This window comes from Myotis davidii, unplaced genomic scaffold (genome assembly GCF_000327345.1).
Source record: "Myotis davidii unplaced genomic scaffold, ASM32734v1 scaffold6, whole genome shotgun sequence".
Classification (NCBI taxonomy): Eukaryota; Metazoa; Chordata; class Mammalia; order Chiroptera; family Vespertilionidae; genus Myotis; species Myotis davidii.
In genome coordinates, this window is record NW_006383011.1 from 16,573,526 (window position 1) to 16,589,558 (window position 16,033).

The window sequence follows — 16,033 nt, forward strand, 5'->3', positions numbered from 1 at the left end:
CAGGTGAATGGATTAAAAACTGTGGTACATCTACACAATGGAATACTACTTTGTAAAAAAGAAGGAACTCTTACCATTTGCAACAGCATGGATTGACCTAAAGCAAAATAAATGAAATTATGCTAAGCGAAATAAACCAGTCGGAGAAAGATAAATATCTCATGATCTCACTCATATATGGAATAAAATGAACAACATAAACTGATGAACAAAAACAGATCCAGAGAGAGAAAAGCATCGATCAGACCATCAAACCCCAGAGAGAAGGTAGGGGAGGATGGGGGTAAGAGGGAGAGATCAACCAAAGGACTTGTATGCATGCATATAAGCATAACCGATGGACACACACACCAAGGGGATGAGGGCATCAGTGGGGAGGGGGGGAGATAAGGACACATATGTAATACCTTAATCAATAAAGAAAATAAATACAATAAAATAAAAAGATACATTTCATACCATGGCTATACGTATCACATAAATAGTTCGGTATAAGTGTATATCTCTTTATACAATTAAACATGTCAAACAAAACTTCTGAAAATACTTTATCTGTGATAAAACTAAATACTGTTTTATTTATATTTAAATACAAGGTTGTTTTTTTTTACAAGAATTAGGAAAGATTTAATTGGAAGTATAGGTATAAGCTGCACACGAATGTCCCAGTCTAGGACACCTGAGGACACTAAGCACATACAATACACTATTAAGCTTATTCTTTTACATTGTGATTGAGTCAAGATTGAAACTACTTTTTCACCCAACTTGACATTTGAATGTAAAATAATCTTAGTGATAATTGATAGAGACAAGAATCGTCAGTGAATTCTAGGTGCAAGGAGCCAGGGGGATTATGCAAGTGCAGGAGTGCCAGGAGTTGGAAATCACTGGGAAACCTATTGAGAGCTGCTGAGCACAGAGTATAAAAGGACAAGATAAGTAAATGCTATGTGTGATCATGGATGAATTCTGGACTGGGAAGGGAATGCTATATAGTAGAATTGGAACAGTTGATGAAATCTGAGTAAAGGATGTGCATTAGGTAATATATCAATGATAACTTACCTGATTTTAATTATTATACAGTGTTATGGAAGACAGTGTGCTTGGGATTTGGAAATACACACTGGAGTGTTTATTTGAATGAGGCTATAAGGAAATACTTTTACTGCCCTTTAAGGTGTTTTGGTTTTTTTTTTCCTAAATTTGAGGTTATTGCACAATTAAAAGTTCAAAAATGCCAAGAGAGATTGTTTTTCAGTGGAAAAAAGGGTGTTTCTGGTTCTTGAGTTCACATATACTGAATGCATAATATGTATGTCATTGTGTTTAATCCCTTTAATATGCTGTTGGATTTGGTTTATTAGTATTTTGTTGAAGATTTTTGCACCTATATTCATAAGGAATATTGGTCTATAGTGTGTGTGTGTGTGTGTGTGTGTTTTTCTGGCATCTTTGTCTGGCTTTGATATCAGGGTTATACTGGCCTCATGGAGTGAGTTAGAAAGTGTTGCCTGCCCTTTTATTTCCTAGAAGAGTTTGAGAAGAATTAGTGTTAATTCTTCTTTAAATGTTTGGTAGAATTTATCAATGAAAGTCTCTCATCCTATACTTTTCTTGGTTGGGAGATTTTTTATTACTGATGAACCTCTTTACTTGTTATAGGTCTGTTCAGATTTTCTTATTTCTTCTTGAGTTGGTTTTGACAATTTCTGGGAATTTGTTCATTTTTTATTTCTCTACAGTTTATCTAATGTAATTTATATTGAATAATGATGCATTTCAAATATATCTCTGATTCGATTTTATATTGTTGTGTTTTACCACACGAGATAAATCCTCCATTTAACTGCCTTGCAAATCTGACTAAAATTCATTTATCATGTTGATATTTTGAGCATTCCAGTTTCTTCACATTCTTACCGATACTTGGTATTCTTCATCTTTTTTTCATTTTAGTCATTCTGGTATGGATGTTCCAAGTGTTTTTATTTGGTTCTTAATTTTGAAGGTTTTAGATTGACATCTAGGAGAACATTATGATCAGTAATATTTCTGGGGTCTGTCATTTTTATTGCTTTGTATATTTGTCAAATCATTTTTAATGTCATGCTTATTTTAAATGTGGCTCAAGTCAAGTGAAAGATTGCTGATTGGAGTCAACATTTTCCCCTCAATTTTGTCTGTCATTATTGACACTTCCAAATCTGGTAGTTTAGCTTACTTCATTTTTTTTTCCTTCAAAGTTTAAATTGATTTATTTTAAGGACAACTTGTATTAACTCAGTTATATTACAATTTCTAATAATTGAAATTGAAAAATGTTATGCTCAATACATTCCACAAAATATACTGAAAGTTTGTAACTAAACTTGATTGAAAGAATCAGCATTTTACCAAAGACGGTAAACTTTTCATACATATTTTTGATACCTTGCTTCATAACTCTGAAATGTGCCCTTTAGCCTCTCCATCAATCAGGGGTCAAAATAACCATCATTTACCAGAAAATCAAATGAGATATCAGTGAACAAAACACATGTTCCTGGTTCATGTATGTATTCCTCTCAGATGATAGCCTCAGTAGACTGCATTATGTATTGTGCTGTTTCTTCCATGTTAAGGATATATACAACATGCTCTATGTGGTCTATTCTATTTCTTTCTGATTTTTTTTTTATGCTGGTGGCAAGCCACCAAATTAACTTTATGACCCACTAATTGGTCACAACCCTCAATTTGAAAACCACTGGTTTTAACCAGTCATTATCATCTGCTGGAGATGGGGCCAGCTTTCCCAAAGCACATGGCCTCACAGAGTGGGGTGGATGGGGGAAACACAATCAGGCTTCTGTATGGAAGGAGAAAGGGGGTTAGAGGCGAGAGGTGAGATAGGCACCCAAGATTGTCTGCTACAGGGACTGCTCCTCATTTAGGAATCTCAAGCATGTCGTGTGCTTTGAAGTATGTGGAATTGTTTGTCTTCATCCTATTGGCTCCCAACCATTACTCTTCGTTTTTCCTGTTTGTTTAGTTTTGTCTCTTTCCTCGGATAGTTTTTCTTGTTGCTGTCGTTGTCCTTGCCTTTACGTCGGCCCTTGCCCTCACTTTTGTTTCTAAGTCCCCTTTTCATTTCGCTGTTTCTTATCTATTTAGATAAAGAAAGACCATCCAGCTTCTTAAAAGCTGTAGCTCAAGAATGATCAGATTCTCAGTGAGGTCTTGGTTTTTTTTTTATGAACTTTATCATAATTACGTTTGCTTACTAGATTTTTAAAATAAAGTATTTTAGCCGTGGCCTGGATAGTTACCAACTATGTTATTTCTGCAACACAAAGTAGTCCTGCACCCTTCAGTCTTCAGAACAAAAACTTCTGTGCTTACGAAGGGATGATGTAATCACAATACCTGGGCACCCTGTTTACTATATTGTCTTCCTGAGAGTTTGAGGTTGTCAAGCCTCTCCTTGTTTCCTTGAGATATCTGGAAAAAGACAAGTATGCTAACTGCCAGTTTCTTATCTGGGAACAATAGGAGGATCTTCAATTTTAGAATTATGAATAACAGCAAGTATGTTATGAACTATTCATTGTAGTAATCTGGTTTCAATTAGTCAAAAATATGTACTTTCAAATACTGTACTTCATCGCTTCTGAGATGCACATTTTCTTGCACGTTCACATCTTTCAAATCAGGATGCATCTTCCATTTAGTGGTGTCCGACAGTTGCCATGGGCCCTATGACAAATAGTGCTGTATTTTCTCTGTGAACTTGATTGTTAATCCTGGAGACATGACTTTTGAAATTCACTGTTTTAGCCAATAAACCATCTAACAATAAAGCATTTAAGAAACTTCATAATGTTTTTCTCTCTCAAAAAAAAAATCTTTAAAATTTTTTTAAAAGGGTGGGGCTATCATCAAAGCTTATAGAATGAACACCTGAAGCTTGAAAGAAAATCCCAGATACTATAGAATATTTTTCTTTTAAGAAATGCTACATTATCAAGGCTCTTGATAACATAAAGGAAAATATTGTGTGGAAAACTTGGACATCTCTGAGTAAAGACATGCTTCAGAAAAGTTGAATGTGAAGAAATTTTAGAATTACCTTAACCAGCTTAGATTGTTTATATATTTTTTTTATCTATGCATGATATATGGTTATAAAACTTTCTAAATAAGTCTAAAAGAGCTCTTCTAATATTTAAAAAATAAAAATTGGAATGAATAGGAAAGCATTGTACCTTTGTTCAATAGTAGAGTTTTTTCTTACTGGTATATAAAATAATGGTGCTTCTTATAAGCAATATTATCTTCCATTTGTTGAAACATGGGAGTTTGAATTACTGTCAAACTCTTGGTATATAGTTATAAGAAGAACTGAGTTATAAGAAGAATTAAGGGAATACACATGCAAGTGAAGATAACACTTCAGCAAAGCAGAAAGTGAATGATAGTGTGTTGCAAAGTAAGCTCCTGGAGCCAGCTTGTTAGGATGCAAATTGTTAGACTACACCCTAGACCAGTGGTTCTCAACCTTCCTAATGCCGCGACCCTTTAATACAGTTCCTCATGTTGTGGTGACCCACAACCATAAAATTATTTTCGTTGCTACTTCATAACTGTAATTTTGCTACTGTTATGAATCGTAATGTAAATATTTGATATGCAGGATGTATTTTCATTGTTACAAACTGAACATAATTAAAGCATAGTGATTAATCACAAAAACAATATGTGATTATATATGTGTTTTCCGATGGTCTTAGGCGACCCCTGTGAAAGGGTCGTTCGACCCCCAAAGGGGTCGTGACCCACAGGTTGAGAACTGCTGCCCTAGACCTACTAAATCAAAAACTCTGGATGAGGGGCTCAGCAACCTGTGTTGTAACAAGCCCCCTGCAGGTGATTTTGATGGCATGCTAACGCTTGAGAGCCACTGCTCTTAGCAGAATTTTGGAAAAGGGATAAATGTTGGTGCTGTTATATTTGAGGGAAGTGTATGAGTAATTTAGAGAGAAAGAAAACACAGATTCCTTAAGTTCAGCTTAATTACCTCTGCTAACTGTGTTTAAAAGAAATGAAATTTGCTATGCTGTGTGTTAACCAGCTGTACAGGCAAAGTAATGGAACAGTCCGAGAATTTCATGTATTTTATTTTCAACTGATACTTGATTTTTTGTCTTTTCAGCACGATGTATCCCAGACTTTACTCAAGGCAACACTGGACAGTGTTGTAGAAGAATGTGTCAGCTTTGTGGGAGTCGATATTAACATCTGTTCAGAAGTTTTGTTAAGGTGAGACAAGAAATCTGTGGATGAAGATCACAGAATCTTGAGTTTAACTGGCTATCCAGTTAGACCAAAGGGACACATGTGTAAAGTTGTCAAGTATAGAAAATCTGTGTGTTCATACATTGCTTTAGGTAATTAGTCAGAAGGGAAGACATCGTTTAAGAAAAGGATTGTGACAGTTCCCATTATCATTTTTAATACTGCAAATCTAAAGCGAAGAGCATATGGTTGCCATTGAGCACAGTAGTTTTGCTAATAGAATTTAAATAAGGTTAACATGGAAAGGACCTGTTTCTCACCACACGAGAGTAGATATTTTTCACTAGTTTAGTCTCTTGCATACATCTGTCAAAGTTGGCAGGAACCAAAGTATAAATTCTGAGGGTTCAAGCTATGGTTACCATATTGTTACCTTGATTCCACAAATAACATATCAAATCTTCATGGCACTATAATCACATCTTACATACTTTGTCTTTTTTTTTCTGGGGCTATGGAGGAGCTGCGTTTTTCATAGTTTGCATTTGTTACACAGTCTTCTGATGCAGCACCAGATGCTGGACTCTGGAAAAGATCTGGACCCTTTTCCTTTGAAACGGATAGAGCAGAAGATACCCCTTCCATTTTGAGGTGTTGCTTTTCTACCATAGCTATAAGCATTTATAATCCCACATATGGAATTCTATAATAGAATTAAGATTCTCTTGAATAATAATCTTTTAATTAACATGAAGCAAACTACCTAATTATATAGTTTTTATGTTTTTATAATAACCATGATATTCATGGATAAGCACCTTTCTATAGTTCAAGTCTTTTACATAAATGAGAACAGGCTGAAAAAAAAATACTGTAGTAAATGCAAGAGGCAAAATTGCAACTTGACTCAGAAAGATAAGGAATGTGAATACTGTAGAAATATTGCGGGGAACAGTCCTCTTTTTTGCACGGGTGTTAACCGGTGTACCAGCATCTTTATGGTTCTACTAGCTTTGTCATTATTTTGCATTCTGTTCGTCTTCCCTCCTCTTGGACAACTCTTTTTTTCTCTGTCTTTCAGTATAATTCCCTTTTTTTATTAATTAAACTTAGAGACATATGACAATGCGTAATCAATTGCAATTTTTTAATGATACAAATGTTTTATATCATGGTCTTTTCAGATGAGAGCTTTTCCTTTAAGTACTCTTGGAACTATTATTTCTCTTTTTGTTTATTTTTCTAGGCATATTGCAGGACTCAATGCCAACCGAGCCAAAAATATTATTGAATGGCGAGAGAAAAATGGGCCCTTCATCAACCGAGAACAACTGAAGAAAGTGAAAGGACTGGGGCCAAAATCTTTTCAGCAGTGTGCTGGCTTCATCAGAATTAACCAGGATTATATTCGAAAATTGTGCAGGTGATTATTAATGTGTATACTTTAAAAATATATATATATTATTGATATCAGAGAGGAAGGGAGAGAGAGACAAATATCAATGATGAGAGAGATTCATTGATTGGCCGCCTCCTACATGCCCCACGTGGGGGATCAAGCCCACAACCCAGACATGGGTCCTGACTGGGAATTAAACCTGTGTCCTCCTGGTTCATAGGTCGACGCTCAACCACTGAGCCACGCTGGCCGGGCTAACGTGTAACTTTTGATTCTGTTATCAACCTCCTTTCTTACTGTTACCCATCCTACTCCCTGGCATGAATTCTACGTGTCTGTTTATTTCTTCACTCAACATGTGTTGACTGTTTAATGTTTGCTAGGCACTGGGAATACAGCAGTGAAAAAAATCAACAAATTCCCTGTTTTTATGGAGTTAAATTTTAATATGTGAGACAGACAATAAATAAACTAGAAAAACAATATCAGCTATAGTAAGTGTTATAAAAATTAGAGAGGTACAACATTATTTTGGGAAGCAGCACAACTGCTTTATATGAGTTATTCATTGAAAAGTTATATGAGCCAAATTTTGAATAAAATTAAGGAGCCATGTCCTGGCTGGTGTATTCAGTGGTTAGTGCATCAGCCTGTACATGAAAGGGTCTTTCTTGGTTTGATTCCTGGTCAGAGGCACATACCTTGATTGGCTCTCTGCTTCCGGTTGGGGTCACATGCGGGAGGCACTTCCAACGCCACCTCTCTGTGTCTCTCCCACCCCGTGCTCTCTCTCTCTCTCTCTCTCTCTCTCTCTCTCTCTCTCTCTCTCTCTTCCTCTTTCTCACTCTCTTTGAAAAGCAATGGAAAAATATCCTCCTTAGAGAATTAACAATAAAAAATTTAAAAAGCAAGAAATTCAGAAGCCAGGAGCCAGCCATACAAGGAAAAGTAAATAGTACGTGCACAAGGCAGGCCCAGTGTTGGTGTATTCAGGAAACTCAGGCCAGAGTGACTGGAGCATCCTAAGTGGGAAGGACTGGTAGAAGGTGAAGTGACAAAGAAGACTTCACAATGGCCAGTTCATATTGGCAGCTGTTGTCCTGAGCATGGTTAGGCTTCCTCATTCCCTCTATCTCTGAAAACTGACCAAAGCATTAATTACCTGTTCTGTTGATAAAGAGGTAATTTTTGCTTTTTAATTCTGTTAACATAAAAGCAAAGAAATTGGGTAAACTTCTTAGCATCATTTATGAAATAATAGCTTTTATGTATTTTCTACCTTGGGACCACTTGGTTCATTTTTTTTTTCCTTTGGCAAAATTATAGCAAAAGTAATATGAACAAATAATCTTTATTTTGGAAAAGACTAAGGGAAAACCAGCCCCAGTGGATAGTACAATACAATGTAAATCTATACTAACTAAACAATTTATTTTTGTTGTAGAAATACATAGACCAGAATAGAGTCTGAAATCCACAACACACACATGAAATTTAGTTTATAATAAAGGTGATGTTTCAAATAGTGGGTAAAATGATTAGTTATCAAATAAATGGTTTTATGACAACTGGCAGGAATTTGGTATGTGTGGGGGAAAGTCGTTCCACCTCATACCCGATATCCAATAAATTCCAGTTGGAGCATAGACTTAAATGGAAAATATGAAACTGTAAATGTACCAGAAGCAAACATGCGTAAATTATGCAGAACATTGGAGTGGTGGAAGTTCTTTTAAGTAGACCACAAAACCTAGAAGCCAGAAATGGGAAAAAAACAAAAAGAGGATAAAATAATCACATGTTTCTTAGTTTATGTTTTTTGAACACTTGGTTAGAAAATTCATACAGTAAAAATAGAAGAAAATGTAAAGGGCAATCTCTTATTTTAAAATAGTTTCTTATAATGCTTCTAAAAATAAAAGTTTATTTATATAAGCTTATATATATGTGTTATTTTAAAATGCATATAGAAGAGATCATTCTATACAGCTACTTGAAACTTGCTTTATTTGTTTCAGTAATATATCTTGGATCTCTTTACAAATATTACTTATAGATTTATATCATTTTTTAATAATGTCTGCATAGTATTTAATTTATGGATGGGCTGTAGTTTAATAAGTGTCCGGTTGGTGAACATTTGTTTTAAAACTTTCCATTTTTTTCAACTAATTATGAAGTACTTGAAGATTCATGACTGTTGTATCTTTTTGAAAAAATATATTTTTTTTATTGATTTCAGAGAGGAAGGGAGAGAGAGAGATAGAAACATCAAAGATGAGAGAGAATCATTGATTGGCTGCCGCCTGCATGCCCCACACTGGGGATTGAGCCCACAACCCGGACATGTGATCTCCTGGTTCATAGATCGACGTTCAACCACTGAGCTACGTTGATCGGGCTGTTGTATCTTCCTGATAGGTTATACCTTTATTCAGAATGGAATTTTCTATCTCATTGAATATTTTTTGCTTGGAAATCTATTTTGTTTGATGTCTATGTTGCTATATTTGCCTTTTGGAACATGCTTGATATACTTTCAAATTTTACTGGCAATTAATTTCTGTATCTCATGTAAACACATATATTTGATGGTTTTGCTCAATTATTTATTAATGTAATTAAATGTATTGTATTTATTGCTTTGTTTGGACTTAATTTTCCATCCTCTATTTTCTCTTCATCATGCTTTTTCTTATTTTCCTTTTATGCTGTTCATTGGATTTCCCACTTAACAAGTTTTCTCCTTGTTTTCTACTCATTTTTTATCTCCCCTTAGTGATTTCATGTTGAATATATTTTATTCTTTTGGGAATTGTATTTGAAGTTAATTTGGACTGACCTCTGGTGTCTCCGTCCTTCTGAAGCAAACCAGAACCTTAGGGTCTTCCCCAACCTTCTACTTTTCCTCTACATCCTGGGGTGAGATGACCTGGGATTTTAGTTTCAGACTGTCCTTTTATTTTTTTTAAAATATATTTTATTGAGTTTTTACAGAGAGGAAAGGAGAGAGTAGAGAGTTAGAAACATCGATGAGAGAGAAACATCGACCAGCTGCCTCCTGCACACTCCCCACTGAGGATGTGCCGCAACCAAGGTACATACCCTTGAGCGGAATCAAACCTGGGACCTTTCAGTCCGCAGGCTGACGCTCTATCCACTGAGCCAAACCGGTTTCGGCCAGACTGTCCTTTTGTATGTTACTCATGAAAAATTATCTAACTTAGTAAGTTTATATGGTTTTTGTTCTTACTATTTCTTGTAGCCCACATTAACATTTTTTTTAACTCATTGTTTTTGCTGGAATCCTTTTCAGAGAGGATATATTATGTGGGTTACACTTTATTTCTTACATGTCTGAAAATGACTTTAAAAAAATGCTAGTTTGGCTGGGTATATGATTCTAGATTCAAAATTATTTTCTCTTAAAACAAGATATTGCACCATTGTGTTCTGGCTTCTGCTGTTTGTCAGTGAGAAATTTGATACTGGTCAGATTCTAGTTCCTATTGAAGAAATCTGTTTTATTTTTCTCTTTTGATTTATAAAATCATATTCTGAAGCTTTTCTACACTGTGTCAAATATGAGTCTTTTTCAATTTATCCTATTTTGTACTCAGTAGGTTCTTTTAATTTGAGGATTTGTATTTTTCCTCTGCTCTCGGAAATCATCTTTTCCTTCTCCTTTCCCTCCTTCTTATTTATTTCTCTCCATTCTCCTTTCTCTTCTAGAATGCCAGCTATACAGGCTGAATTAGTTAAGAATGCTTTTGGCTTTAGGTAACAGAAAATCCTATTGACAGTGTTTAAACAAATAAGTGGTAATTTCTGTGAAGTGAATGGTCAGAATCTGGTTGCTGTTTGTGTTTGGCAGAGAGATAAATACGCACATTTTTAATGAGTGCTTCTTTTCTTTTCTACCCAACCCTCACCGTGTCCCCCACCCCTTGTTTCAAATGCTTACAGTAGTCAGCACACTGAATCTGCAGGCTCAAGTCAGAGAGCTGCCGTGACATCTCCAGCAGGTGTTGAGGTCACAAGTGAGAAGCCGGGCAAGAAGAAGAGCAAAACCGCAGCAAATGTTGTACTGAAGCCAGATCCTTTGGACCAAACTTGTATTCATCCGGAGTCATATAACATAGCCATGAGGTAAGTCTGAGGCCCATGTGAGAATTCTCCATGCCCAGTGTAAGTTCTCTACAGCAAATGGCCTTTGTTTTGGTATAATGGGGACTTTAAATATATGACCATGTTTAACATGACAACATTTTTCAGAAGTTCCGCATTGCTGAGTTATGTGGCACATTATTTTATTTCAGTGAGGAATGAAACCATTATTCCTGGAGCAGTGTCAAGCCAATAAACCCTGGTACTAATGGGGAAGTGTGTGTAATGGAAATTGCATGGCACTCTCTCTGTTTGTTTTGGAAATTAACAAGACACAAATGACTAGCACCTGGCTTAAAGCTCATGCTTATCTAAAGATAAAGCCCTTTTGAAAGTAAACAGCCAACACTCAGATTTCTTAAGAAATATTGCCCAGCTTGGTCATTACAGACTCTCAGAAATGATGTACTTTTAAAGAGCATACATTAACACAGAATGATATGGGGGTGGGGAGTGGGGTAAGGCATTAAAAGAAAAAATTTTTACTATCACATTCGATTAGTTCAACAAATTTTAGTTCAGAAACAGTGACTTGCTACGTAACAATAGTTTGTTTTTAGTGAGTTAAGTGACCGTGGGCTTAAAAATAGTGAATACTTTAACTTTGGTTGACTCCAAAGTGAGATTTTTAAACTTATTTTGACATAACTGATGTTTGATAAATGTACTTGGTTTGCTTTCTTTAAAAAATGTTTAAAATTATAGGCTATATAACACATTGTAGAGAACTTAGAAAATAGAACAAAAGCAGTAAAAAATAATATTTTATCAAACATCAAAACAGTGGTACTTGTTTTTCTCCCATCATTTTATTATTAATTTTAAACATACACAAAAGTTAAACATTTTTTTACAAAGAATTCCTATATACCCACACCTAGATTTTATAGTTTATCGTGCCTGTTTTTCTACTTATCTATCCATCTATTTGTCCATCTTATTCTTTTTGTTATTTTAAGAGCAAGTTTCAGATATCAATATACTTTAACTAATGCTTCAGCATGCATATTATTAACTAAAATTCTATCATTCTTAGCAGTGTGTGTGTGTGTGTGTGTGTGTGTGTGTGTGTGTGTTTGAGGTAAAATTCACACAGTTAAATTGCAAGTGGACGTTAGCTGAATTTTAGCAAATAAATAGTTGTATCTATGTAACCCAAACCACTATCAAGATAAAAAAAAATTTGCCATTGTCCTAAAAGGTTCCCTTGTACCTCTTCCCAGACAATCTCTGCCCAGTCTGTAAGAGCTAACCACATGTTCTGACTTTTCTCTGCCGGCGATTAGTTTGCTTCTTCTAAAACTTCGTCTAAACAATACCATGAATCTGCCACAGTTTATTCCCCTTATTAAAGGAAATTTGCCCACTTCCACTGTTGTTATTGACATTTGTTTCCATTTATCTTGGAAAAATACTTAGGACAGGATTTTCCGGATCATAAGGTAGATGAATGTTTCCTTTTCCTTAGCTCCCAGACTTTACTGCAATGTAGTTGTACCATTTCACACTCCCACCAGTAATTCTTAAAGAGTTCTGGTTACTTGGTAGTTTGGCCATCACTTGATGTTAGTCTTTTTAATTTTAGCCATCCTAGTGTGTGTGTAGTAGTATTTCTTGGTGGGTTTGATTTGCAATTCCCAGATGACATTGAGCACTTTCTCATGTACTTGTTAGCCATTTGTGTATCTTCCTTTGTGAACTATCTGTTCATATCATTTAGCCATTTTCCAATTGAATTGTTTTTCTTTGTATTATTGAGTTGTGGGAGTTATAAAAATATTTTTGTATTATTGAGTTGTGGGAGTTATAAAAAATGTATGCTTCACATTTTGTCCTAGTTTCGGGCTTACCTTTTTATTTTCTTGTTGGTATCTTTTTATGAGCAGAAGTTTTGTTTTAATTTTGATGTTTTATTTAGCAATTTTTAAATAGTTGTTACCTCTTTTTAAGTCTAGTGTAAGAAACCTTTGCCTACCTTAGGTCGTGAATGTATTTAGTATTTTCCTCTAAAAGCTTGATGGCTTTAGCTTTTACATTTAGATCATCTGAAATTACATTTTGTGTATGCTTGAAGTAGGGGTTAAGGCTCATTTTCTTTCTTCATTATGAACATTGTTATTCCAGCACCATCGTTGAAAAACAGCAACAACAAAACTTGCCTTACCCATTGCTTTGGTGACTTTGTTGAAAATCAAATGACTGCCTTGAGTGGGTGGGCCAATTTCTGGCTCTCTGTTCTGTTTCATTGATCTGTTTCTTAATAACACACTATCTTGCCGAAACCGGTTTGGCTCAGTGATAGAGCGTCAGCCTGCGGACTGAGAGGTCCCGGGTTCGATTCCGGTCAAGGGCATGTACCTGGGTTGCCGGCACATCCCCGGTGGTGGATGTGCAGGAGGCAGCTGATCGATGTTTCTCCCTCATCGATGTTTCTAGCTGTCTCTATCTCTCTCCCTTCCTCTCTGTGAAAAATCAATAAAATATATTTTAAAATAAATAAATAAATAACACACTATCTTGATTACTGTAACTTTAAGGTAAGTTTTCAAGTCAGATAGTACAAGTCATTTAACTTATGGGGGTACATTCTCTCTTCCCGTGACCAGTGCCGAAAGAGAAAGAGAGCGAACCGGTTATTTGAGTAGAGGCGCTTGGGATTGAGAAAGAAATGAGAGACAAGACACAGAAATAGAAAAAGCTGGGTCTGGGTGGGCTTCTGCCCTCTGATGGAGGGACAGACAGGGGGCCCAGCATCGGAATCACATGTTTAATTTATACCTAAATACCAGGAAGTTACATCAGTTCTGGGCGGGGCCGTCTGGTGGGCGTGACGAGCAGTCTCGGCTCCACCTCAGGGCCCCTCCCACAGGGCGGGGCCAGTCAGAGGGAGGAGAGTCCTATTCATTTCTGGTGCTTGGCTGGGTCTACATCTCAAAGACCCACTCCCCAGCACCTGGGCTGCAAAGATAAGAGTCAGTGCTAAGAACACATCGCCATTTTGGTTAGCTGTGTAACCAAGGCTCCGCTCTGCCAGTCACTCACCTTGGGTTCAGCTGACAATAGTTTAAGGAGCATGCCCATGTGTCTTCCCTGGCAGGGGGCCCTCTACATTAACTTTGTTCTTGTTAAATATTACTCCGAATATTCTAGGTTATTTGTGTTTTACTATAAATTTTAGAATGAGATTGTCAATGTTCATTAAAAAACAAAACAAAAAAAATCTGGTGGGATTATGATTATGATTCATTGAGTCTGTAGGTGAATTTAGGGATAGTTGATATCATCCTAATATTAAGTCTTTTTACCCCAAGTTTATTATGTCTTTTTATTTAGGTCTTTCATTTCTCTCCACAATGTTTTTTAGTTTCCAGTTGCAGGTCTTGCATATAATTTATTAAATGTATTTATATTTTTCAACACTTTTGTAAATGGAATTTTTAAATTTTGCTGCTAATAGTAAAAAGACAATCTTTATAGTAAATTTGTATCCTGCATCCTTGCTAAATTCATTTACTAGTTCTAGTAGATGTTTGTAGATTCTTTAAGTTTTCCTATATAAGCAATTACGTTGTCAGCAAGTAGATAAAATCTTTACTTCTTTTTATTTTTAATCATCAGGCTTTTTATTTATTTTTTCCTGCCTATTGCAATGGTCAGCACCATCAGTACTGTGTTGATTAGGAATGGTGAGAGTGGACATCCTTGTCATGCTCTGAATCTTTCAGCACATGTTCTGATTTTATTAATATAAAAAATTTGTGGTCTCACATTATAACAGCGGTTCTCAACCTGTGGGTTGCGACCCCTTTGGCAGTCGAATGACCTTTCACAGGGGTCACCTAAGACCATCCTGCATATCAGATATTTACATTACAATTCATAACAGTAGCAACATTACAGTTATGAAGTAGCAACAAAAATAATTTTATGGTTGGGTCACATGAGGAACTGTATTTAAAGGGCCAGAAGGTTGAGAACCACTGCATTATAGTAATTGTATTTTTAGGGTTTGTTGTTTCTGAAGATGGTTTTTTCTATTTTCTTTCTGATATAAGCACAATTTTTTGTTTCTGAATATTTCTTTTTTTAAAGGCTAAATCGTGTGATTGAATTGTAATTTAGTAATAGTAGTACTAGTAGTGATCTTTATGGTGGATTCCTAGAAGTGAAATAACTCTGCCAAAGGGTTTGAAAGTTTATGTGACTCTTGCTATTCATTGCCAAGTAACATACTGATTTATAATGCCACCAGCCATGTTCAAGCCTGAGAAATCTTTAATTTCTCCAGTCAGACAGGACTTTTCTGCCAATTTTCACATGAGCCAGTTTCTGCTTGTGGAGCATAAAAGCCCTACCAGTGACTTCACCCCTTTATATGCTTCCTTTGGGAGTAGCCTTGTCTCTCAAAAGCAGGGTACTACTTATACCCTGTTTCATGAGAAATTTCTTCTACACAGAGACAAAACTGGTAATTTATCTAATTAAGCTTACCATCCTCATTATCCACTTTGGAACTATGGTAGTAATTTCTGGCTTTCAGGTATACTTGGTGTAGACGTCTCTCAACATAGGTAATTCATACTTCCTGTAGTGTTACATAAGTATCTTCCTAGAGAACAAAAGGCCATTAGGGATATTAGGTCATTGGTTTGCCTTCAGTGTTGTGAAGGTCAGTTTTATTGCAGTAGGTTTCAATTTTAGTTATAACAGAAAGCCAATAAGAACATGAACGACTTTAATGCCATCCTACCTATAATGTCACTCTCAGAAAAACACCAACATCTGAAGCCATTAAGTCTTTTTATTTTTTATATATATAGTTTTCTCTCTTACATTCACATTATAGAAAATTGAGATGATATTTTGTAACCTAAGTTAGTCATTTAAAAAAAGTATCTCTCTCTCGTTTTACTATTTTTGTTGTTTATAAGGACTTACATGTAGGGATTACCTATTAGATGTTGAAGTGGTTTGTTATATGGCCTGAATTTTTTTCTAGTTTACCTTTTATTTCTACTTGTAATACTGTGTTTTTGAAATAGATGTTTAATTTTTTTTTATTAAATCTTTATTGTTCAGATTATTACATTTGTTCCTCTTTTCCCCCCCATACCTCCCCTCCTCCCAGTTCCCGCCCCACCCTCCGCCCTCACTCCCCACCCACTGTCCTCATCCATAGGTGCACAA

The 16,033-nt window shown here is 35.7% G+C and overlaps 1 protein-coding gene across 3 annotated transcripts in view; it reads left to right on the forward strand.

Moving 5' to 3' along the window:
• SRBD1 (S1 RNA binding domain 1) overlaps nucleotides 1-16,033 on the forward strand; it is a 165,613-nt gene that overhangs the window by 125,970 nt on the left and 23,610 nt on the right. For 2 of the 3 annotated variants that reach the window (XM_006778638.2, XM_015557949.1), the window contains 3 exons: nucleotides 5,198-5,304; nucleotides 6,527-6,703; nucleotides 10,646-10,828. In XM_006778638.2, coding sequence (XP_006778701.1) covers nucleotides 5,198-5,304; nucleotides 6,527-6,703; nucleotides 10,646-10,828 — 467 coding nt within the window. The remainder of the gene's footprint in view (nucleotides 1-5,197; nucleotides 5,305-6,526; nucleotides 6,704-10,645; nucleotides 10,829-16,033) is intronic. The other variant, XM_006778639.2, reaches the window with a different exon arrangement.